The sequence below is a fragment of the Nicotiana tomentosiformis genome, chromosome 6, assembly GCF_000390325.3.
Source record: "Nicotiana tomentosiformis chromosome 6, ASM39032v3, whole genome shotgun sequence".
Lineage (NCBI taxonomy): Eukaryota > Viridiplantae > Streptophyta > Magnoliopsida > Solanales > Solanaceae > Nicotiana > Nicotiana tomentosiformis.
Window position 1 is genome coordinate 82,706,837 of NC_090817.1, and position 25,367 is coordinate 82,732,203.

Genomic DNA, 25,367 nt, shown 5'->3' on the forward strand with positions numbered 1-25,367 from the left:
CCAAATATGGCCGTTTTTGGCCGTTGGGAACGGCTATTTTTGCAATTATAGCCGTTGCCCAACGGCTATAATTAAAAAAAAAAGGGGACGCGGGACGGGACGGGACGAGACAGACGGGATGGGCGGGACGGGACGAGACGAAACGGGATGAAATGGGACGGGATAAACGGGACGAAATGGTCCTTCCGTCCCATCCCGTGTCCCGTTTAACATGGGACCATCCCGTTTAAAATTAAGTGGGACGGGACCGGGACGGGACCGGACCGTTGGACAGCCATAGCGTGGGTATGATTTTCATGTGCAACTCTGAGACAAAGAAGGACTGCTATCTGTACAAGGTTCTAGGACAGCCAGCAAACAAGAGAGATGTTGGAGTAAGTTCAAAAAGGGATGAAACTCTTTCTATATGACGTTGAATTGAAATTGATGAATGAGATCTACAAAGCTGCAGGACATGGGGGTTTTAACATTGAACCCAAGGCTTTTAAGTCACAATTCCCATCTCAGGTCAGCTAGTACGACTTTGAATCCCTTTGAGCTCCACCTTTTTACTCTTTTATAGTTTGTTTGCTTTGAAGAACAATTCTAGTCGTAAAATGCAACAGCAAAGTGACCTCTGACCAATAAATGGTAAGAGCTAACAACATCTCGAGGATCTTTAAAGGGTGGAGTCATAAGACCTTGAATACATTATCAACAAGGTTGACATTTTGTGTAATAGCTTGTTCTTTCGCCACCTCCTCCACTTGCCCTGCTTCCTTCTCTATTTTCTCTAGTGTTCTCCCGTTTGGACTAGTAATTGCTTTATTTACGACCTTCCCTAAGTGGGGAATTTGCACAGTAAATTAACTCTATGATTTTGTTGACATTGTTACTTGGCTGAATCGGCCATAGAGATGAATTATATTCAATTCAGGTTGAGGTACTTCATTTTTCTTCCAATAGGCCGTGACTTGCTAAAAGTATCTGCTGACGTTTGTTTCTTCTTTCCTTGTGGAATAACAAAATGTTTGTTTGCATCCCTAAGAAATCTGATTGAGCTTGAAAAGTATTGTTGGAAAAGCAGTAGTTATTTGATAATTATGAAACTAATTTCTCATTTAGATCCATGCTTTTAGGTAAAAAAAAATTTCTAGTGAGCAGTTTATATTTACAACGATTCTTTGTCAATGCTTTGCACTGATGCCCTAATTTAGTTTCTCTGGTGGATTATTGTGCTATATTCTGGAGACTAAGAGTTGAATTAGCAATATATTTGATTGAATATGTGCATTATCCTATATCAAGGAACAAAACTGTACAAGTGACCATTTTTGGGTATATCAATTTGTGGAGGAGGTATTCTTTCCTTTGTTCTGCCTTTGTTCGTTTTATTGTAGTTAAAATCTGAAATTATTCTACAAGACAATGTCCCATGTGTACACTGAGTACATGAAGTTCTAGAAACTTTCTCTATCCAGTTACTTTCCCTTATGATGTTTATAGGATGATAGTGAAAAGGAAGAGATTGGCTGGGCAGAGGGTCAATAGAAAACTATCTTTTGGATTGTGAAACATCTCGAAAGATAGGGTCTAGGGGCATGTAAAAAAGCTCGTTGTTCCATTTTGAGGTCTTTTGATTTTCATCTGAGATAGGGGCACGTAAAGAAGCTTGTTATAGGTGCATCAGAAGTGAGTTTCTGAAGTTGTTATAACACTGATTGCACTATGCTTGCTGCATTACTGCGTGGTTCATTAGTGTGCCAATGACGACAAAGGATCACTTTGACCATCCTGTTCTTTCCCATTCTATTGGTCAGTTTTTTAAATTTCAAGTGATAATAACTATCTTTTGCTGCATGTAAATTTTCCATTGAATCACATATTACCTGCAATACGTTATCTTTAATTTTTGAGAAGTTCACATATTTCTCTCGGTGCTCGTCCGGCTTTTTTTGTTGCTGGTGTTCAAGGGCCGGGGGGTGGTGCACCATGAGTTTTGTATTGCGAGTTTGGAGAGATGGTTGGTGGTCAAGGGGCTGGGAGGGGTGGTGCATTGTGAGTTTTGTATTGTGAGATGGAGACTGAATGGATTATGCCTCCACATTAATTATGTAACTGGCAATGATGTCACATATACTACAGTAATTCTTGGTTTGTTTAGAAGACTTCCTCAATGCAAATTAAATTCAAGAAGTGTGTTGTGTTGGTGCTTATGTTTTGTGCAGTTTATGGATATGATTGCTTGAATTGCCATTTTATCTTAACTATATATCTGATGATTTCAGGTTCATTTTTCTGTTTGTTGAAGATTGCTTGCCACTAGCAGAGGAGAAGTTTAGGGAAGTGATTAAAACGAACTATTACACGAGGACAAAGTTTGGTTGCAAATTGACCTCTGAACAGGTATCTGGACATTTATTTTGAGAATGGTAACTAAATAGGTATCTGGACATTGTATTTGCATCTATTTGAAATCCTCACACTTGTTTGGATGCTGATTGTAGCCTTGTGTGGGTCATGCCAACAACTTGTTTATATTTGTTGCTAATGAATAGGTGAAGAACTTGTGTAAGCTTTTCACTTCTGCTAGCAAAGAGTCCGGATCCGAGGAGTCTGGTTCACAACTTAAATCAGAGACCAGTATTATGGCCAAGAGGGGCAGAAGTATGGGGCGGCATGTGCATAAGAAGAAAAAAACTGAACGTGCTCGACAAGCTAAGTGGGTGGATGTGGAAGAGTCTAGGTCCATGCATATCCACATCTGCACGGAAGTGATGTAGTTACAACTGCACTGGTGCCATTAGCTTTGCCTCAATATTTACTACCATGGACCACCTGCTACTGGTCAATCATATAACAGAACTTCGGAAATTGATGTTTATGGACGGGACACAATGACACAGAGTCGTGATTCTTACAGAGAGGTGCAACTGGTGGAGCCACATGATACTTATAGGCGGGACATACTGCTAAAGAATCCTACTATTAACAGAAGTGAGGCTCTAGCAGCAGAGCATTGTGATTATTCCAAACAAGATGGATTAGTAGAGCATCATGAATATCAACCAGTAAATTTGGAGACAGGGCACCAAGATGCTGTAAACCATTATCGCGATGCTTTATACCATGAGCATTTGTCATACCATGATACTGTATACCCGACGGGCAGACATCCCAATTATAACCCTCCTGCAGACCGACGACCTGAATACCATTTTGGTGGTCTATCAATGGAGTACAGTTCTACCAGAGTCATCGCTCCTGATTACCATTCATCTGCAAATTCTCAGCCCGAGTTCCATTATCATCATCCTGTACACCGATATTAGATTCTGTCAAAGGTACACAGTAATAAGAGAATGCTAACTCTTCCCACTAGAATTCAGCTTGATCGTGTTGATTATTTAGTGTTTCAATCTTCAAGGATTTGTGTATACTGATGTTTACTTTGTTAGTTTGAGCCGAATTTCATTAGATGGTGACCCTTATTTTACCATAAGTTTTAATTAGTAGTTATTTATCACTTTTGCAGAAGAGAAATCCGTTGATCTAGATTCATCTTGATTTTTATGGTTGTCGTTTGCTCTATTACTTTCAGGCAGCAGTACCAACTACCAAGTAGTGAATATTTCTCTCAACTCTTTTATATAAGGTCAGTTTGACTGGTTTTAATGTTCTTCTTACCACTTATCATTATCTTATAGGTGATATCAGCAATCAAATACAGTAGTATAAGACATAGAAACACTGGAAAGGAAGACCAATTTGACACCCTCCGCTCCATTGAGCAGATATATTGATTGTGGTTCTTTAGTGGATTATTTTGATTAAGCTTATATGTAGGGGTCATAATAGAGACCATCCTAGTTTGAGCTAATTCTGTTCATTTCAGGTCTTACTAGATTTAATTAACCTAAACTACTCTGCCCATCTTCTTAACCTTTGTGTTAAATTTTGATGCAGGCCAGAATTGCAGCTTGTTCTCTAACCGCGCATAGAATTAACAAGGGGGGTCCTTACATGAACATGAGCCGAGCTGAGCATAGAATTGAAGTTTAAACACACGGAATTTAGTGATCTAACAGTAATTTTTCTTTTAATTAATATCAGTATATACATTTTGCTGAAGTTGTTGATCCTAGTTTTGAAACTTCTGAAAAAGCTAGACGAACTCAACTCAGAGCAAACTCTGTCAACCGTGCTGAAAGTTCTTGAATTGTCAGTCCCAACAACAACAAGAACAACAACAACTCAATATAATCCTACTAGTGAGGTCTGGGGAGGGTAGTGTGTACGCATACCTTACCCCTACCCTGGGGTAGAGAGGCTGTTTCCGATAGACCCTCGGCTCCCTCCCTCCAAGAACTCTCCACCTTGCTCTTGGGGTGACTCGAACTCATAATCTCTTGGTTGTAAGTGGAGGGTGCTCATTACTAGAGCAACCCACTCTTGTCAAATTGTCAGTCCCGGGTATTAGTTTTCCATTTTGATTGACATTATTAGCGGAAAATGTTTAGCTTTGAGGATTTTTTGAGATGGAGCTTTCATTTGCTCACACATTGCGTCTATTTTTCTTTTCTCATCAATATTATCTTATACTATTAGTCTTCCTTTGACAATTTAGGGATGGCAATGGGGCGGTGCGGGACGTGTTTATACATATGCGGGGCAGGGCGGGGCGGGTTAAACTAAAAGAAAAATATTTTTTTGCGGGTGCGGTGCGGGTGTGAGTTTAAATACTCATTTTTCGCAAAACTATAAGAATATCGTTCATCAATTAACGCAAAATTATTCGGCCATTTATAAAGAAAATTTCACAATTAGCTTATGACCCATATTTCTTTTATTATTTCAAATATTTGTAAATCACATTTTAATATTCTGAACAAAACGGCTTTTCAGAAAAAAGATAATTAGGTTCATATATTTATAAAGTCGTCTGATGGCATTCAACTTCTTTCCATAATATCCATGGAAATAACAAATATCAATGAAGAATAATACAAAAATTTAAAATTACAAATTAAAATGAAGATACAAAAAGAAATGAAGCGGTAAGCTTCATGATCGGATCCATCTCTTCGTCAACTACCTCGTTTGAATCTGTTAGCTACAAGAAAAAAAGGAAAAAGAAAGTTGCCCAAAAAAGGAATTGTGTGAATGCAATTTGATGAGGTGAATGTGGCGGTAAGAATGTCGCTGTAAGATTGCTTAAGAAATTTTTTTTAAGCAAGTGAGCAAATTTCGCATGAGTTTAAATACTCATTTTTCACATAACTAAAAAGGTTGTGGGGCGGGGCGGGTGGACGCGTGTGTGGTGCGGGGCGGGTGGATGCGGGTTAAAAAAGCTATGCGGGATGGGGCGAGAGTGAAATTTTGCGGGTTAAGAGAGAACCCGCCCCGCACCCGCACCGCCTGCACCGCTTGCCATCCCTATTTAATTTGACAGGGTGATAATGGATTATAGATGGTGCGGCACTGCTATATGAAAATCGTGAAGTCTGGGCCAAGAGAATAATCTCCTATGACTTGTAGGTAAGTTAAGATGGTAGTTTAGTCCTGGATTGGTTATGAGTAGCCTAGCTTGATGTTGGCATGTTTTATGACAAAGTGTCTTCAATGCAGTGGTCCTAAAAAAAGGAAGAAAAATGAGCAAATTTAAACGTGGAGTTATTGCCTAGGTAAGCCATTTCTGCCTGTTTATGAAAACTTACATGGTCCCAATGTGACAGTTTGATGAGCAAACGGTCCCAAATGTTAGAACCTTTCTAGAATTTGGTTTTCCCACATTAACACTCGTAACATAGAAGTATAGATCCCCCTTACATTTCTCTTTGGAGGGGTAAGTTTGATGACAAGAGCGGAGCATGCTCCTTGTAAATGGTCCCCATAAAATTACCAACTCCAACCAAAAGTTGATTTGGAACAATTACTTTTTTCCACTCATAATTTTACATTTATGATAAGTTAATTACAGAGAAATTTTTATACTAAATATCTATTGTTAACTTGGTAAATTGTAATTGATGTGATAATACAGACTAAATAATAAAGTAAATTTTCTTTTACATTGTCACTGTATGCACAGTATAGGTTAAATACTTTCTTAAATATGTGTCTCTTTAGTTGTGGGGCTTCTTAGTTACAACTCTCAGTCAGCAACTTAACTCGCTAGCACCCCTCAGTGAAAGGAGCGGTATGTAGCATTTATGAAGCTTGATCCACTTCCTTTCTTGTTTGGTAGGCTACAGGGTAGTTATGGCAATTACGGTTTCTCATGCACTTGAATCCAAAAATAGTGTGTCGGTTCAAGTAGATTTTAAAGATTTTAAAGCGAGTTTTTTGTCAATATTGTTCTTTATCTTTAAGGGTATATCTATTTTGGTCCCTCAAATATAACCTCGAGCATATTTAGTCTCTTAAATATGCTAAAGTGAAGCACATTTAGTCTCAATGACAGAATCTGCCCAAGATCAATTACGTGGTTCGTTTCGGCACTCACCGCCTTTTTAATTTACTTATCAAAAATATTTTATAAACCAACACCCACTAATAGTACAGAGCTGATAAATTTAAGATTTTAAAGTTGAAACTTTTACTTTTAAAAATTTCGGTTGATTTTTCCAAAAAGAAAAAGTTAAAATTTGAATAAATAGAGCTGCCAATATCACTTTTAGGCATATTATTGAAGCAAACGAATAACCAGATTGTATTATCACTTTTAGCCCGCGTCAGTAACTATTTACATCTAGTAACCGAAAAAGTATATAAAATTTGTATAATTTTTGTATATTAACATACAAAATGTATATATATAATTTTATATATTTTTCGGCTATTATTTTTACAGCAGCTATACGGTGTCATTTTTTCATTGAAAACTGGCACGGAAGGGGATATTATCAAGATCAAAAAATTTAGAAGACATTATCTAAAAATGAGGAATTAAAGTGATAATTTGCGTTATCCAATAAAATGAGAGGAAAGGTTTTGCTTCAGAGCAGAAGATTTGCTTCATGAATCAGAGTAAGTTAACACCATTAATTTTTGAATACATTCTGTCAGTGAGACTAAATGTGCTCCACTTTAGCTTAAGGGACGAAATATGCTCAGGATTATATTTGAGGGACCAAAATAGACCTACCCTCAAAAATAAGGAACAATAATGATCAAAAGCTCGAGTTTAAGCTATGCGTACTTCTATCGTATAAAATATAAATATTATTAGATTAAGTTGATCCATAAATTCAGAGGCAGAGCTAAGAATTAAAACTCATGAATTATGTATTCTAATCTTTTTAAGTTATTGAGTTCTAAACTAATAATTTATACATTGAAAAAAAAATATAAAATTTAAACTAAAGTTATTCGTTCAGTCGACTTCGTAGCCGACCCTCTAGCTCCGCCCTCTCTACAATAACATATAATATTTCGTGGGAGAATATAGAGAACAACAACCTGCTACATACAGTTAGATCGCAGCGATAATGTGAAATTATTTTACATTAACAATATATAACTTAAATATGATTATAAGAGGCCCTAATCCTTAGGGCAGATCTAGTAGTATGTAATATATGGATTGACGTAAATTGCGGGACACATTGCTCTTCAAAATTAGTCAGCCCCTGCATACTTGTAACCAAACAGTTGGACAGGAGCGCACCATGTGCACCCGACCTAACAATTACTCTTTCCGTTTACTAACTCATGAGTCAAAACATATGCCCTATGCTTCAAGATAACTGTTCCTGTCTCTCCTTTTTTAATGACACAGGTGAAGTGTACAATTATTGATAGTATTCAACTTGTTGAAAGTAATGATACTATCTTAAAATCTCATTAATTTGGCCGTGGAAATCATGCGGGATGATTATCATGTCAATCATACAGTTAGCACATATTACCATATACATATATAATTAGAAAACTTGGAAGAATATATTTATACAAAAAATAGTGATGCCCGATGCATGCAATGATATTCTACAATTAATATCCTCGGTCTTCTTCATACTTCACTTGTTACACTTGAATACAACAAGTCGTCAAAACATGTTTTCGTTATTCGATTCTAGAGAAGCTCCCAACACCAAGTGAGATGTTTTCGTTATTCGATTCGATTCTAGAGAAGCTCCCTTATTCGTTATTCGATATAAGGGAATGTCTCATGCATGGACGAGAAGTAGTTGTCAGTTTGGTATAAAAGATCTCTAAAGACGCATGGTTTAATTTTGACTGTAAGGGTAATCTTACTTTTCTTCTCCTTTCAATCCTCTCTCTTCTCTTCCGTTCAGAACACATACTCTGATACACACACTTGTTCTGAACCATATTATTATGCATACACGTCAGTAAAAAATAAGAAAGTTGATCGTTGACCATGCTTTATGTACCTCGTCTTCAAGAGAGGAGGAATTACAATATGAATCTAGTAGTATATCATTAGGCGTATAAAATTTAAACTCATATAATTTCAGAATCTAGTCACTCTCGCCCTTATCATGGAAATACAATAAAATTTTAATGTATTTTACAAGAAATATGCTCTTTACAATATGTCCATGCACCTAGTAGTAGCTAGTTAGGTCCTGCTAGCTATTTTAACAGAGTAGCAATCAGAAGGTCGTTAACACTAGAAGATACCATGTTAGTTCCAGCAGTGCAGTACAAATGAAAGTAACAATACCTAACACCTAACACTATATATATGTGGCCGTTGACAACAAATTAAAGACATTAACAAAATTCCAAATACGAAATGTGAAGCGCAAAGGATGGAACTAATTAAGAACACGATAAAAACAGATCAAGACCAAATTTTGAAACAAAAAGAAATCAAATAAAGTACAAATTCAAGGTGAACTTTTAGACTAAATAATTGAGAAATACGCTTAACAAACTATCTACCAAAAGATAGGTTCCAAATTACATGAAGTTACATAGTTACGTCAAACACTTTTGACTCATGGAAGCACTTTTTCTTTTTACGAATTGACCCCATATTTAAAATCTGTGCACTACAAAGCTCAAAAGCATGTCTCGAATGAAAAAAGAGATTTAATGTTTTAATTAAAGAAGCAAATATACTAAATAAAGCATCTCCATTTTTTAAAGGCCTGGGCATGTCAAAGTTTGTCCTTACTGTCAGCTGCCATATTTCCTTTTCCTTCTCTGAATTTTTTAATTATAGAGTATTTTTGATTAATTTTTTGTTGTCATTTGGTGCTTAATTAAATAAATATAATTTTAGTAGTTAAAGTTAAACTGAAAATTAATATCCCTTACAATTAAGCTTGACATGTGGAACAAGTACTTTTTTTTCATTTCCCTTATTTGAGAAAAATAAGTTTATTATCATAATCATAAGTCGATTGGAATGACTACGAGCTATATTAGGATATATATCTCTAGTCCCAACTTCAACATTTTTTACTTCCATTTTTAGTAGCAAAAGAATGATTCTACCATGATCTACCTTACTAGGGAAAGGAAATCCCCGTGATTGTCTCTTCTTTCCCGTGAATATACCTACTCTTCATCACTTTCCTTTGCTTCAATTTGCACTAATAAGAACTTACTAGGATTCGAGCTGATTACTAATTAAATGTATCGGTAAATATCGATTTCTTAATTTTAATTTTAAATATGTATACGGGTAAAATCGGGCTCGATATTCGATCGAGCTTCTAACCTCCCTAATTAAGGCCAGGGCCGATATATCCGTAATCGGGTAAAAGTCGAGCTCGAAGTTCAATCTTACGTCCAACACAATTAGCCAAGATTGAAATATGGTAATTAAGATCGGACCCAAAGCATTGCTAAAATTAGTCATCAACACCACCAAATTTGCTCTCGAGTTTACCGAAGTCATAACCGGTCCCGGTCCCGGTCATAACGGTCTCAAGGAATATATTGCCACCTTATCCGAAATTCCCGCAATTAACCGGATATTACGGCGAAAATCACAAAATATACCAAAAAAGGAACAAATCAAGGACATTTTTACCTTTTATGATATAATAGAATAATACCTAAAAAGTAGGTTCTTCTAATATATAAAGGGGACCTCACAATTCATGAATACATTGTAGCATACACTGATAAGCAATACATTCTCTAAGTTCTTACTCTTTGGTATCTTCGTGTCAATAAAAGTGCATTTAACTCAAGGGCGGCTTGCTTTCCTAAGTTGAAATCATCCAATTCATGTGGTTTGCAGTTAATTTATCGTTATTTATTTCAATTGCAATCTAATTTATCGCTCTGTATTAAGTTAATCCGCATATCCTTTAAACCACTAACAAATTCAATTGTTATCAGATTTTGAGGGTAAACAGTTTGGCGCCCACCGTGGGGCTAAGGATAATAGCGGCAATTTGATACGAATCATCATAACACACCCCATTTTATACTTGTTCTTTGAAGTGTCTCTGATTTCAGTTCAGGATCGAAATGTCAAACCCACAGTCTGTCCCTCTAAACATAGACACAGAATCTGGCCACCACGGCAGGAACAATAATGTAGCGCTTGGTAACGAGGCAACACCGGTCGATCTTGGTAGAATTCCAGTGGTGGTTTCCATCGACGTCTGTTCGCATATGGCCATCGACATAAACCAGTCCACCGACCCCAAAAACAGCGTGGGCAGGGAAGTGCATTCGATTGACCAAAACACTCACGACGGCGAAAATGATGGGATCAACATGCGTATGATCTTCGAAATGTTACAGGATCAACAAACGGCGATAGCTCAATTGCAGAACCAAGGTCGAACACTGAGCAGGAATGAACCCGAGCTCCCCCGGGAAGCCATCCGCATAAATGAACCAATCTCGAAAAAAATGAGCAAGAGTGAATTAGGGACTAACCTCGAAATCCTAAAATTGCTCGAAGAATTGACGAAACGGATAGAAACAGGGGAAAATAAAATCGAAGTCAATGATAAAAAGGTGGAAACCTACAATTCCAGGGTTGACCAAATCCCAGGAGTACCCCCGATATTGAAGGGCCTGAATTTCAAGAAATTTATTCAAAGGCCTTTTTCCCCGAGCGCGGCTCCGAAGCCGATCCCCAAAAAGTTTCGCATTCCCGAAATCCCTAAGTACAACGGAACGACCGACCCAAACGAGCATGTAACCTCTTATACATGCGCCATCAAAGGAAATAATTTGGAAGATGATGAGATCGAGTCTATCTTGTTGAAAAACATCTGAGAGACCCTGTCAAAGGGAGATATGATATGGTACCACAACCTTCCTCCTAATTCTGATGACTCGTTTGCTATGCTTGCAAATTACTTCGTAAAAGCACACGCTGTTTCTATAAAGGTCGAGACCAGGAAGTCAGACCTTTTCAAAGTAAAGCAGAGGGATAACGAGATGCTCATAGATTTTGTTTCTCGATTCCAGATGGTACAGATGAATTTGCCCCCGGTCGCGGATGATTGAGCCATTCAGGCTTTCACCCAAGGACTCAACATTCGAAGCTCATTGGCTTCGCAACAGTTGAAACATAACTTGATAGAATATTCAGCCATCACTTGGACCGACGACCATCAACGGTATCAATCAAAAATCAAGGTCGAGGATGACCAACTCGGGACCCCTTCCGGATCTGTACACCCTGTCAAGATCACCGACCTAGTCAAGAGAGACACCGATCAAGAACCTAGATCAAACCAGGATCGGTATCAACCATACAATAGGGACCGGAGAAGCAGTGGGTCCGGGCGAAACCCTATGAGAAATGAAAGAAGGAATGACCGAGGACAGAACAACCGAGGACTCATGAGCAAAAACAACGAAAGACCCATCGAGCCTAAAGAAGCACCGAGGCTCTCAAAGTATAATTTCGATGCCTCTGCTATCATGTCCGCCATCAAACACATCAAAGATACCAAATGGCCTCGACTGTTGCAATCCGATCTAAGCCCAAAGGGATCCTAACCTTATGTACAAATATCATGTCACTCATGGACACAGAACGGAAGATTGTCGATAATTAAGAGAAGAAGTAGCACGACTGTTCAACAACGAGCATCTCCAAGAATTCCTCAGTGATTGGGCCAAGTGCCATTTTCGAAATAGGGATTCTAATAAACGAACTGAACCAGAGGAACCCCAGCATGTCATAAACATGATCCTCGGTGGGGTCGACATCCCCCAGGGACCGATGCTGAAGCGTACCAAACTTTCCATCACAAGGGAGAAACGGACTCGAGATTACCTACCGGAAGGAACCTTGGCGTTCAACGACAAAGACGCAGAGGGGATCGCATAACCCCACAATGATGCACTGGTAATATCGGTACTCATAAATAAATATCGAGTTAAACATGTGTTGATTGATCCTGGTAACTCGGCCAACATCATCGGATCGAAGGTCGTGGAATAACTCAGCCTACAAGATCAGATCGTACCTACTATCCGAGTCCTAAACGGGTTCAATATGGCCTGTGAGACCACTAAAGGGGAAATAACACTACTGGTGAACGTCACCGGAACTGTTCAGGAAGCCAAGTTTTATGTAATTGAATAGGATATGAGATACAACGCTCTGCTCGGAAGGCCGTGGATCCACATCATGAGGGCGATACCCTCGACGTTACACCAGGTGCTGAAACTCCCAACTCCCGAAGGAATCAAAATGGTTTTCGGGGAGCAATCGGCTGCGAGGGAGATATTCGCAGTTGATGACGTGATCTCAGCATCTACACTCTCGGTACCGAAGGATCCGAATCCAGTGATCGAAGATGGGGCCAAATAGCAATCACTAATACCAACCTCGACAGAATCGGAGGAGCGGGGGATATACGAGGGTACCGACTACGGAGGCCCCAGATCGTTCATAGCCCCCGATGACTCCGACGCTACAAAATCAATGGTCGAGGAACTGGAGCAAGTCATACTGAGTGAACACTTGCCCGATGGAAAGGTATACCTGGGCACGGGGTTAAATCCCGAGCTCAGGAAAAAGCTCATTCAATTTCTTATAACTAACAAAGATTGTTTTGCCTGGTCCCACCTCGATATGATAGGGATACCGCTGGAAATAACCACTTAGAAGCTGAGCTTAGATCCGAGGTTCCACCCGGTCAAGCAGAAAAGGAGGCCCCAGTCTGAGGTCAAACATGCTTTCATCAAAGATGAGGTATCTAAACTTCTTAAAATAGGGTATGTTTGGGAAGTTAAATACCTGAATTGGTTAGCAATTAGTGGTAGTTCCTAAAAAAAGGGGGTAAATTAAGAATGTGTGTAGACTATAAGGATCTGAATAAAGCATGTCCCAATGACTCTTTCCCTCTGCCAAACATCGATCGCATGATCGATGCCACGGCCGGTCACGAGATCCTCAGTTTTCTCAACGCCTTCTCCAAATACAACCAAATACGGATGAACCCCGATGATCAGGAAAAAACCTCTTGTATCACTAAATACTGCACATACTGCTATAACATAATACCATTCGGATTAAATAACGCCGGTGCCACTTACCAACGCCTAGTAAACCGAATGTTCAAAGAACAAATAGGAAAATCAATGGATGTTTGCATTGACGATATGTTGGTTAAGTCCATGCGAGCAGAGAACCATTTAAAACACTTATCTGCGCTATTTCCTGATCATAGCTGTACTATATTTGATTAGTTATCCGTCTCCCCTACCCTGTTAAAACGCAGGAAACCTTCAACGTATTAAAGAAATACAACATGAAGTTGAACCCAAAAAAGTGTGCGTTCGGAGTTGGATCGGGTAAATTCCTCGGATTCATGGTATCCAACTGAGAAATCGATATCAACCCTAATAAGATCAAATCCATCAAGGATATCACGGTCATAGATAACGTAAAGGCTGTGCAAAGGCTAACCGAACGCATAGCTGCTCTGGGGCGATTCATCTCGAGGTCCTCCAATAAGAGTCACTGATTCTTCTTATTATTGAAGAAAAAGAGTAACTTCTCATGGACTCCGGAATTCCAACGGGCCTTGGAAGATCTCAAACGATATCTATCGAGCCCACCGATGCTCCACACGCCAAAGATAGACGAACAGTTGTACCTTTACTTGGCGATCTCGGAGATAGCGGTAAGTGGAGTCCTGGTACTGGAACAAAAATGTACGCAATTAATATTTACTATGTTAGCAGAACTTTAGGTGAGGCCAAAACTAGAAACCCTCACCTAGAAAAATTGGTGATTGCCTTGATAAGCGCCTCTAGGAAGTTGAAATCGTATTTTCAATGTCACCCCATATGTGTTGTGACTACTTACCCATTGAGTAATATAATGCATAAACCCAAACTCTCGGGAAGATTGGCCAAATAGGCCATTGAGGTCAGCGGGTACGATATTGAGTATCGGCCCCGAACCGCCATTAAATCTCAAATTTTGGCAGACTTTGTGGTCGATATGCCGACGCTAATACCCGAAGTCGAAAGAGAATTATTATTAAACTTGGAGACCCCTTCGGGAATCTAGACCATCTTTACAGACGATGCCTCAAACACGAAACCAGACTTGGCATCGTGCTAAAGCCACCAAAGGGCAGTATAGTTAGACAATCTATTAAAATTATAAAATTTACTAACAACGAGGCCGAATATGAGGCCATGATTGTAGGTCTCGAACTAGCCAAAAGCTTGGGGGCATCAAGGAGAGGCTAAGTGTGATTTCCTCCTTGTGGTAAACCAGGTTAATGGGATGTTCGAGGTAAGAGAAGAACGAATGCAAGATACCTAGATAAATTATAGGTAACATTACACCGATTCAAGGAATGAACTCTATAACATGTGACTCGTGATCAAAACAATGAGGCTGATGCCCTCGCTAATTTGGGGTCTTCGGTAAAAGACAATGAGCTCAATTCAGGGGAAGTAATACAATTAATGAGATCAGTAGTCGAAAAGGGCCACGCCGAAATAAACTCAATGAGCCTAACATAGGATTGGAGAAACAAATACATAGAATACCTAAAAATCAGAAAATTGCCCTCATATCCAAAGGCAGCACGATTTAGTTTGTCTGAGAATGGAACCTTAGTCAGAAGAACGTTTGATAGCCCGATCGCGATATGTTTAGGACCAGGAGATACCGAGTATGTTCTAAGGGAAATTCACGAAGGCACATGCGGAAATCAACAGGTACCGAAGCATTGGTCCGTAAAATAATTAGGACTGGTTACTACTGGATCGACATCGAAAAAGATGCGAAGGAATTCGTGCAAATATGTGATGAATTCCAAAGGCATGCTCCAATGATTCATCGAGCCGGAGAGCTGCTACATTCGGTCTTGTCACTATGGCCATTCATGAAATGGGGCATGGATATCATTGGCCCCCTTCTACGGGCCCCCGGTAAGGCTCAATTTATTTTATTTATGACTGACTATTTTTCTAAATGGGTGGAAGCACATGCATGTGAGAAGGTCAGAGAAAAAGAAGTCTTCGATTTTATCTGGGACCACATCATATGTCGGTTTGGAATATCAACCGAGATCGTGTGCGACAACAGGAAATAGTTTATTGGCAGCAAAGTAAGCAAGTTTCTCGAAGACCATAAGATCAAAAGGATCTTATCCACTCCCTACCACCCTAGTAGGAATGGACAAGCAGAATCCACCAATAAAATCATAATCCAAAACCTCAAAAAGAGGTTGATCGACACCAAAGTAAAATGGAAGGAAATCCTGCTCGAAGTCCTTTGGGCATATCATATAACTTTGAAGTCTAGTACCGGGGCCACCCCATTCTCGCTGATTTACGTTGCCGAAGCTCTGATGTCAGTCGAAGTCGGAGAACCGAGTCTCAGGTTTCGATATGCTACTGAAGAAACAAACAACGAGATCCTGAACACAAGTCTAGAACTACTAGATGAGAGACGTGATGCCGCCCTTATTTGAATGGTAGCCCAGAAACGACGAATCGAGAGATATTATAATCGAAGAGCCAACCTTCGACATTTCAATGTCGGGGACTTACTATTAAGGAAGATCACGTTAAACACTCGGAATCCGAACAAAGGAAAAATGGGACCGAACTGGGAAGGTCTGTATCAGGTTATTGAGATCACCGAAAAAAGGTCATACAAACTCGGAACAATGAACGGTGAATGATTACCGAACAACTGGAACATAACCCACTTGAAACGATATTACTGCTAAGGTATGGCCCCAATCACTTTCTTTTACTCAACTACATTTTTTACTAACACTTGCAGGTACCCCACACAATGTTTTAGGCCTGAAAGCACGCCTTGCACTCTTTTTCCCTTGATCTGATTTTATCCCAAAAGGATTTTCCGGCAAGGTTTTTAACGAGGCAACAATGAAATTGTGCTAACTTAGAATCAAAGTCAAGAGTATTCGAGGCTTATCTACGACAAACCCTGAACACTAAGGGGCATAATCCGGGGGGAATGATTTTTGATTCTTGTGCTTGAACAATCGAGGCTCGCTCAATAATAAGATTTTCTGTAGAGGTCAAACGGTCGATTGAACCATGCCCACATAGATCACCCGAGCCCAGACACAAAATATAAGTTTAACTTTGTAAACTACGCACAAAATTGAAAGGAAGTCTATGCCTTTTGAATAAAAATTCATGTCCTCTCAAAGATATTTTTGTTTGGTTCCCCATAGACATCGAGCCCAAGAGCCACTTTCACTCGGGGCTGCCACTTAGGCATTGCCCAAATTAAAAGGCCAAGGCCATTCCTGGATTAACAAAACCCGAGGGCACAAAAGCTTATTTTGCGTTGCCCAAATTAAAAGGCCAAGGCCATTCCCGGGTTAACAAAACCCGAGGGCATAAAAGCTTATTTGGCATTGCCCGAATTAAAAGACTAAGGCCATTCCCAGGTTAACAAAACCCGAGGGCACAAAATATTATTTGGCATTGTCCGAATTAAAAGGTTAAGGCCATTCCCGGGCTACCAAAACCCGAAGGCACAAAAGCTTATTTGGCATTGCCCGAATTAAAAGACTAAGGCCATTCCCGGGTTAACAAAACCCGAGGGCACAAAGCATATTTGGCATCACCAGAATTAGAAGGCTAAGGCCATTCCGGGTTAACAAAATCCGAGGGCACGAAGCTTATTTGGCATTGCCCGAATTAAAAGGATAAGGCCATTCCCGGGTTAACAAAACCCAATGGCACAAAAGCTTATTTGGCATCGCCCGAATTAAAAGGCTAAGGCCATTCCCGGGTTAACAAAACCTGAGGGCACAAAAGCTTATTTGGCATTGCCCGAATTAAAAGTCTAAGGTCATTCCGGGTTAACAAAACCCGAGGGCACAAAGCTTATTTGGCATCGCCCAAACTAAAAGGTTAAGGCCGTTTTCGGGTTAACAAAGCCCGAAGTTTCAAAAGCTTATGAAAACCTGAGCAAAACACACTTTCGGCAAGTCATATTCTAAAAAGTATAAGTGTTTTAGGGAAAACTTCCCGGACATGGCGGATTCCACGACGCCTTAGAGATTGATTCTATCAAAGGCAAAAGCATGTTCAGAATTCCAAACAAGACTAACTAATGCTAAGGCATTTCAATCTTTGAAAAACATAAAAAGAAAAGCAAAGGAAGAGGTCGAGAATTATTAAAAAGAAATGGAAAATTTGTATTTATGAAATATTGTCTTTACAAAGGCAGAACGGCATCAACAGAAAGTACTAAATACAGAAAGAAAAAAGACAAAATCAGAGAGAGGCACTTAAGCGGCTTGATCTTGGCCGGAGCCTGCCTCATCACCGGGATTCCCGGGGTCTTCTCTACCTTTGGCCTACTTGAGTCCTCGGAATCTTCCTCCTTGGGAAAGGCCAGCTTTCTGGTCTCGGCTTCGAACACCTTGGCATTCTCGATTTCAGCCGATAAATCAAAGCCTCGAGCGTGGATTTCCTCAAGGGCCTGCCTTTGGGATTGCCACTTCATATGCTCGGCTATATTTTTTGATTGATCTTGATCCGCTTCGGCATCGGCCTTATACTGGGCCACCATTTCATCAGCTTCGGCCTTGACCACGGCGACCTTCGACTTGGTCATTTTTATCTCCTTGGCAAAATTATCTCGATCTAAGAAGGCCGAACCTGGCCGAGATTGGAGCTCTTCAACCTTTTTTGTTTGAACCTCGACCCTTTCCTTTGCCGTTCTTAACTAGATTTCGGCCGAAGTTAATTATGCCCGAGCAACCTCTTTCTCCGAGGCCAAACGATCCATTTTGCCTCTCCATTCATCGGTCTCAGCTTTGACCATATCCATTTTGGCTCGGAGCTAATCAATCCGATCGAATTTTTACTGGACCTGCGGATTTTGACCATCAGTCACCGAATAAAATTCATCATCACTTACTTCGAAAACATTTACCAGCTCGACCAAGTCAGCATGATCTTTTCGGGCAACTTCCAGCTCGGCACGGAGGTTCTTGGCCTCCCCTTCGAGCTGCTCATTAAGAAGGTTAGAGGCGTCCCTCTTCTCAGTAAGCTCTCGAACTTCGGCTTCGAGTTGTTTCAGGTCATCTCGGTACCTCAAAAAAGCCTCGTGGTGAAAAACCGAAGCCTATGAACAAGAAAAGAAATGCTAAGTCAATAACAAAAAAAATCTAAGTGTAAATCAAAATTTCACTTAGGAAAGCATGAAGTTACCCGGTTCAACACCTGTTGTGATTCGTTGAAAAGACAAGGTGCAGCCACCTCATTCAACTTAGCTTGTTCATCCTCGGTCACCAGGCATCGAAGATAGCTGGCCACCCCCACGGGGAGGGGGGAAGAATCCGGGCATCCTCTAGAAGGGAAAAAACAATGGTACATTTTCGATCGGGGTATGCACTCGGGGCAGGAAATTTACCTACCAGTCTTTGGTTCGAAGAGGGCCCGCTTGCTTTCGGGGATTGGCTTTTCCTTGGTATATCTAAATCCCCCAACCCGGTAGCATTTTTCGTGGCCGTCGAGTCCACACCATCAAAGATACCACGGAAAGGGTCATTCGTTCCATGAGTCCCTCGGCAAGGCATTCTTTAGCAGTTTGCGCCTCGATAAACATCGATTTCATGAATGAAGGCGACTTGGCAATCTCTATTATGCCCAGTTCTTCCTTCGAAGCATTTCCCGCAGCTTGTGAGGCTTCGACCCCGGCCGCATCGGTTTCTCTAAATTGTTGAGGGTCAGCCTCACCCCCCTCCAGCTCGGAAGCTCCTTGCCCTTCGAGCTGAGGCAATACGCTGTCCGTCAGGTCATAGGACCCTCCTTCCCTATCGGACTCATATCTCAATCGATGGAGTGAATCCGGAGGCGGTGCTCGAGCATTTTCGCACCAATCGTCTCTTCGGTTTGTCCTTCTCGGGGTCCGGAGAACTCGAAGTTTTTTTTCTTTTCTTCTCTTTATCCTGCTTCGAAGCAGGGGGCTCGGTGAAGACATCATCATCACTAGATGGAGACCTCATTTCAACATCTTTTGGAAAACCTGCAAAAAGAAAATAAAACAAGTTAGAAATCAACAGTTGAAAGTGAAGTCAAATGTAACTTAGAAGAAAAATCTCACCGTGAGAACGGGCCTCCCATCGGCCTTTCGAAAGCTCACTCCATGAGCGCTCGGAGTATGATATTTGTGTTGCGATACCCTAGACCCACTCCTTGAGTCGAGGTACTGCTTCCGGAATCCGAGAAACAGCTACACCGCCACAAGGCACCAATGGAAAAAGAAAAAGAAGGGAAAAATGATGGGCAAAATCTTGAAACTAATATTGTACTTACGTGACATGTTCCACTTCTCAGGAAATGGCATGTACTCGACATGGATTAAATCCAAGGTCTTCACTCGAACGAATTGGCCTAACCAGCCTCGGTTTCGATCTTCATCGATGCTCGAGAATGGGCCTTACTGGCCCGACGTGCAAGCTTGATTAATCCCCCCCGATAAAGTCGGGGACTATACAAACACATTAGATGATCTATGGTGAAAAGACAACTTTCGATCTTGCTCACGAAGAAGCGGAGGAGTATTACTATCCTCCAAAATGAGGGATGAATTTGACCGGGGGTCATCTCGTACCTCTTACAGAAGGCGATAATGACCGGGTCCAAGGGGCCCAACGTGAAGGGATAAGTGTAAACACTCAAAAAACCCTCCACGTGGGTGGTAATGGCTTCCTCGGGCTTGGGTACTACCACGTGCTTGTCAGCCCAGTTATAATCTTCTTTGACCTTGGAAAGAACGTCCTCTGTGACCGAGCAGATATATCTCGAGACCGGCTCACACCGACCCAGTACCAAGGAAGTTTTCTCGACCTTAAAATCAGCACCGGTTGGGCACCCCGTAGGTACGAACATTTTCAGAGGGGGTTCCAGTGTCGGTTCCTCAACAGCAACAAACGAAACATTTTACTCAACAGATGGTCGTGAGGAAGAGGGGTTTTCTTTTTGGGGAACGGATTTTGAAGTCTTCGCCATTACTTTTAAATTGAAAAAAAAATGAAGGAAGGAAGGTGTAGATGAAGGACAAAGAGTGATTAGCAAATAAAAACTCTTGTAGAAAATCTCAAAAAAACAGAATTAGAGAACTTAAAGGTGTTCAAATCCCTGAAATACGGGGGCAGAAGGTTAGATGTAAAGTTTGAATGAACAAAGGAGGAAGTATTTATAGTTTCCAAATGACGATTCGCATCTAGGAGTGGCCGACCGACGACTGACAAGCATTTAATGCCTTGAAAACTGGACCGACAGGACGTTTCAACTATTCTTATCACTTACATTAGGATTTCGTCGTCATAATTTATCGAAGTGAGAATCGGAAGCTCGCATCGTTTCTCATCATTTACTCTCCGAAAAATAAGGGGATTTTATGTCATGATTTTGTCACTTACGTCATGATATATCGAAGTGAGAATCCGAGGCTCATATCATTTCTCGTCATCTACTCTCCGAAAAAACGAGGGAACTATCTGTATACGGGTAAAATCGGGCTAGATGTTCGTTCGAGCTTCCAACCTCCCTAATTAAGGCCAGGGCCGAAATATCCGTAATAGGGTAAAAGTCGAGCTCGAAGTTCAATCTTACGTCCAACACAATCAGCCAAGATCGAAATATGATAATTAAGATCTGACCCAAAGCATTGCTAAAATTAGTCATCAACACCACCAGATTTGCCCTCGAGTTTACCGAAGTCATAATCGGTCCCGGTCATAACGGTCTCAAGGAATATATTGGCAGCTTATCCGAAATTCCCGCAATTAACCGGATATTACGGCAAAAATTACGGAATATACCAAAAAAGGAACCAACGGTCAACAAATCAAGGACCCTTTTACCTTTTATGAAATAATAGAATAATACCTAAAAAGTAAGTTGCTCTAATATATATAAAGGGGGCCTCACAATTCATGAATATATTGTAACATACACTGATAAACAATACATTCTCTAAGTTCTTACTCTTTGGTATCTTTGTGTCAATAAAAGTGCATTCAACTCAAGGGCGGCTTGCTTTCCTAAGCTGAAATCATTCAATTCACGTGGTTTGCAATTAATTTATCGTTATTTATTTCAATTACAATCTAATTTATCGCTATGTATCAAGCTAATCCGCATATCATTTAAACTATTAATAAATTCAATTGTTATCCGATTTTGAGGGTAAACAGAATAACAAACATGGAACAAGAAAGACTTAATCACAGCTTACTAGGATTCGAGCTCATGTATTGCAATTCGAGTTGTCGCTTCTTGACAATGAGTTCTCTCACTAGGAATTTTATCTCACCTTTTTTCAGGTGTGCTTGGAAGTATTTGACTAATGTCATATTATGGTTTTACATTGTAGCATTAATATTAAACTAATTAAGGTTAAAAATGCACTCTTTTTTTCAAGTATATACTATGGTGGATTATTTGAATATCCATTTTATATATGGGAAAAAGAAACAAGAGAAATAAAGAAAATTACGACCAGTCAAACCAATGATGAATGCAGCTTTTATGTTGCTGATTTAATTGAATCGAGTATTTTCAACAAAGATTAAATATGTATGTGAATAAATATTAAATTTGAACTCTCGCCTTCAAAAAGTGTGATTTAAAAAAATAAATAAAATTAGAACAAATTTTGAATAAGTTCTAGGAGTGGGAGAAATGGTAAGAAAATTTTAAACTAGAACAAAAGCATGAAGGTGTAGGCTATAATTTTGGAGGGACACAATCATTGGATTTCCATGTAAATTCTCAATGAAACTTGTTAAATCTTAACCCTACTGCCTAAAAAATATTTCAAAACGAAAAGCAGCCATAGCTCAGAACATTCTGGTGGGGAAAAAGTTAAGATAATTTGGTCCCCAAAGTAAAAAAAAAAAACAACAACAACAATAACAATCCAGTATAATCCTATTAGTGGGGTATGAGAAGAATAGTGTGTACGCAGACCTTACCCCTACCCTGGGATAGAGAGGTTATTTTCAATAGACCCTCGGCATCCTTCCCTCCAAGAACCCCTACCTTGCTCTTGGGATGACTCGAACTCACAACCTCTTGATTGGAAGTGAATGATACTTGGCGTTGGAGCAACCCACTTTGTCCCCAAAGTAAAAAAGAGAAGGTAAAATCCTTTGTTCCTTGTTTTAACTTTGGTTTCACGCACCTCGAGAAGATGCATTTGTCTTAAGGGCCCACCCCAAAATTGAAGCCCACAATGCTCTTCGTATTATTGACCCATTAATTATGGTGATGTAGCTCTGACCCCTACCAAGTTAATCCAGCTGGTTTGCTCTTGTTTCCCTTTGCTTTTAAAGCAAAATAATTACCCCACATTGAGTATTAGATTTATATAATAGTGTGATTATATACGAAATTTAATATTAAATAAATTATAAATCATCTCATTATAATAAAATAATAAAATAAAATTATTATACTAAATATTAAAAGGTTACTACTTTTCTTACATTGCAAAAAATGTAGAGCGAGTATAATTTTGCAAAAAAGTTTTTTTTTTTTCTTTCATGTAGATACCACTTGCTCTGTTGATGTGTGCATCTCGTGCGAAAAGACTCTGATTAGACAAAAAGTATTTTGTGGACCATAAGAAAGAAAACAAATACGGCAGAGTTTTGATGTAAAAAGTAGAAATATGTCAAAAAAAACATTTTTACTGAGTTAAGATACGAATGACACTATCTCGAAATTGTTAAGCCCTTTAGCGAGCGTGACAGTAGAAAAGTTAATTATCGTTTGGGACTCCTATTAAACATAGCTTGTATTTACAAAATGGGACAACTGATGGCACCATAATTACATGAAGTGCCACTGATTCACTTTTAGGGCTCCCTCCATAAGTAGTAGTAGTAGCAAGTAGTAAGCACTACATCCACATTATCTTTCTATTTTACAGAAATGGTGTTTTTGAATGTGGCCTTTATTGCTTGTGTTTTTTCATTAATGTTAGTAGTAGCAGTTGAAAGCAGAATCCCAGGTGTTTATAGTGGTGGAGCATGGCAGAGTGCGCATGCTACTTTCTATGGCGGCAGTGATGCCTCTGGTACTATGGGTACGTCACCATTTTCAGGGGTTTTCTTGCTCCATTTCTATTCTGTTTTTGCTCTCATTGTCATTGTTTAAATTTAAGACTAATTTTGTGATTTACACAGGTGGGGCGTGTGGGTACGGTAATCTATACAGTCAAGGGTACGGAGTGAACAATGGAGCGTTGAGCACAGCGCTATTCAACAATGGCTTAAGCTGTGGAGCTTGCTTTGAGATCAAGTGTGACAAGGACCCACAATGGTGCCATTCCGGTAGTCCTTCCATCTTCATTACTGCTACCAATTTCTGCCCTCCCAACTTTGCACTACCCAATGACAATGGCGGATGGTGTAATCCTCCTCGCTCTCATTTTGACCTCGCCATGCCTATGTTCCTTAAGATTGCTGAGTACCGTGCCGGAATTGTCCCCGTCGTTTACCGCCGGTATGTATTTTGTGCTTTTCCTCATTCTTTTGGTGCCTTGGGTTTGTCCTTCTCCTTCTCGTGGGGTTATCTTTATGTGTTTGGTTTTAATTTATTGCTTTTGTCAGATTTTCTCTTCTTTCATAGTACCGGTAGAAGGAAAATAACCTGTCACAACGTACATTGGCTGGCATGCTTTCTTCTTTTTACACTATTTTTAGTTTGTGCAGTATTATTACATGTAGTTATTTTTTGGCCCAAAGTTTTGTTACACAGAGTTGAACTCTCTGTTTATGTCTCAATTAACTTATTAACTGGTTAAATGGTAAAGGTGATATTAAGAAAATCAAACGAAACACAGTATTCCACAAGAATGTCAAACATCAAACCGTAGGTAGTGGAGCACAGTCTTCTATAGCCACCTAATCCTTGCCGTACTGCGTCCTCATATTTAATTTACTCTCTACGTAGCACATTAACAAATCTGTCCACATGTTTGTTTCTCAAATGACCAAACTAACCTGAGGTTTTTAAATTTATTTACGCAGGGTGCCATGCAGGAAGAAAGGTGGAATAAGGTTCACAATTAACGGCTTCCGTTACTTCAACTTGGTTTTGGTTACCAACGTCGCGGGTGCAGGGGATATCGTGAGGGTTTACGTAAAAGGTTCAAAGACTAATTGGATAACAATGAGCCGTAATTGGGGTCAAAATTATCAAACAAATTCGGTTTTGATTGGTCAGTCACTTTCATTTAGGGTCACAGCCAGTGATAGACGCAGCTCCACTTCATGGAATATTGCTCCAGCTCATTGGCAATTTGGTCAAACTTTCAGTGGGAAGAATTTCAGAGTTTAACAAGAAAAAGTAGCTAAATTCAAGACTTTTTATTATTATGTTTCTGTTTGTTTGACTATTGTGGTTAACGGGGTTTTGGGGGGATTGTAAAAGTCTTTAAAAAACATTGCTTTTTTGGAGTTGGGATTAGGGAAAAGTATGGTCTTCTTATTGTGGGGTTATTTGTTTTTTTACTTTTTCTTTTTGGTTGTGGTGGTGAAGGAAAAGGGTTGATGAGTTTTGTGGAGAAATTAGGGATTTGAGAAGGGATGAATTGTAGATGACATGAGAAGAGCTGAGGCGGCTGCAAAAACATGTAGCCCGCAGCTACTAGTTGGACTATATATTATTAACTGTATTTGTGGTTTAATTGAAAATATGTATGTTGTTTTAGGTATCTTACGTGTTACATATATAGTAGCTGGTGTACCTAAATCGACAATTTGGACTTTGACGATACTAGTAATTCGGTATTAGTTTAAATAATTGATGTGCACAAATTGGCTTGGGATATTACTATTATTATCATTTAGAAATGCTAAACTATTAAGAGGAATTTCATGGACGAAAGCTTAGGCCATTAAAGGACTTCTCTTTGCAAGTTTTGTTCAACGCTATATTTATTCAAT

The 25,367-nt window shown here is 39.7% G+C and overlaps 2 protein-coding genes across 3 annotated transcripts; both read left to right on the forward strand.

The window, feature by feature from the left end:
- The first annotated feature begins 290 nt into the window (after window positions 1–290).
- LOC104093703 (uncharacterized) lies at window positions 291–4,537 on the forward strand. Of its 2 annotated transcripts, none has more exons than XR_685706.4 (5): window positions 291–515; window positions 2,268–2,385; window positions 2,538–3,323; window positions 3,581–3,634; window positions 3,946–4,537. XR_685706.4 is itself a non-coding variant. In XM_070177524.1 (5 exons), exons 1-3 carry the CDS (start codon window positions 431–433, stop codon window positions 2,760–2,762), a joined length of 420 nt encoding a protein of 139 aa, XP_070033625.1. In that variant the 5' UTR covers window positions 291–430; the 3' UTR covers window positions 2,763–3,323; window positions 3,581–3,634; window positions 3,946–4,537. The 2 variants fall into 2 exon arrangements, 1 of the variants encoding a protein (XP_070033625.1); XM_070177524.1 differs by having other exon boundaries at window positions 291–507.
- Window positions 4,538–23,226: 18,689 nt separating this feature from the next.
- On the forward strand, window positions 23,227–25,135 carry LOC104093704 (expansin-A6-like). Its single transcript, XM_009599498.4, has 3 exons — window positions 23,227–23,503; window positions 23,604–23,922; window positions 24,450–25,135. Exons 1-3 carry the CDS (start codon window positions 23,350–23,352, stop codon window positions 24,757–24,759), a joined length of 783 nt encoding a protein of 260 aa, XP_009597793.1. The 5' UTR covers window positions 23,227–23,349; the 3' UTR covers window positions 24,760–25,135.
- Window positions 25,136–25,367: the final 232 nt, after the last annotated feature.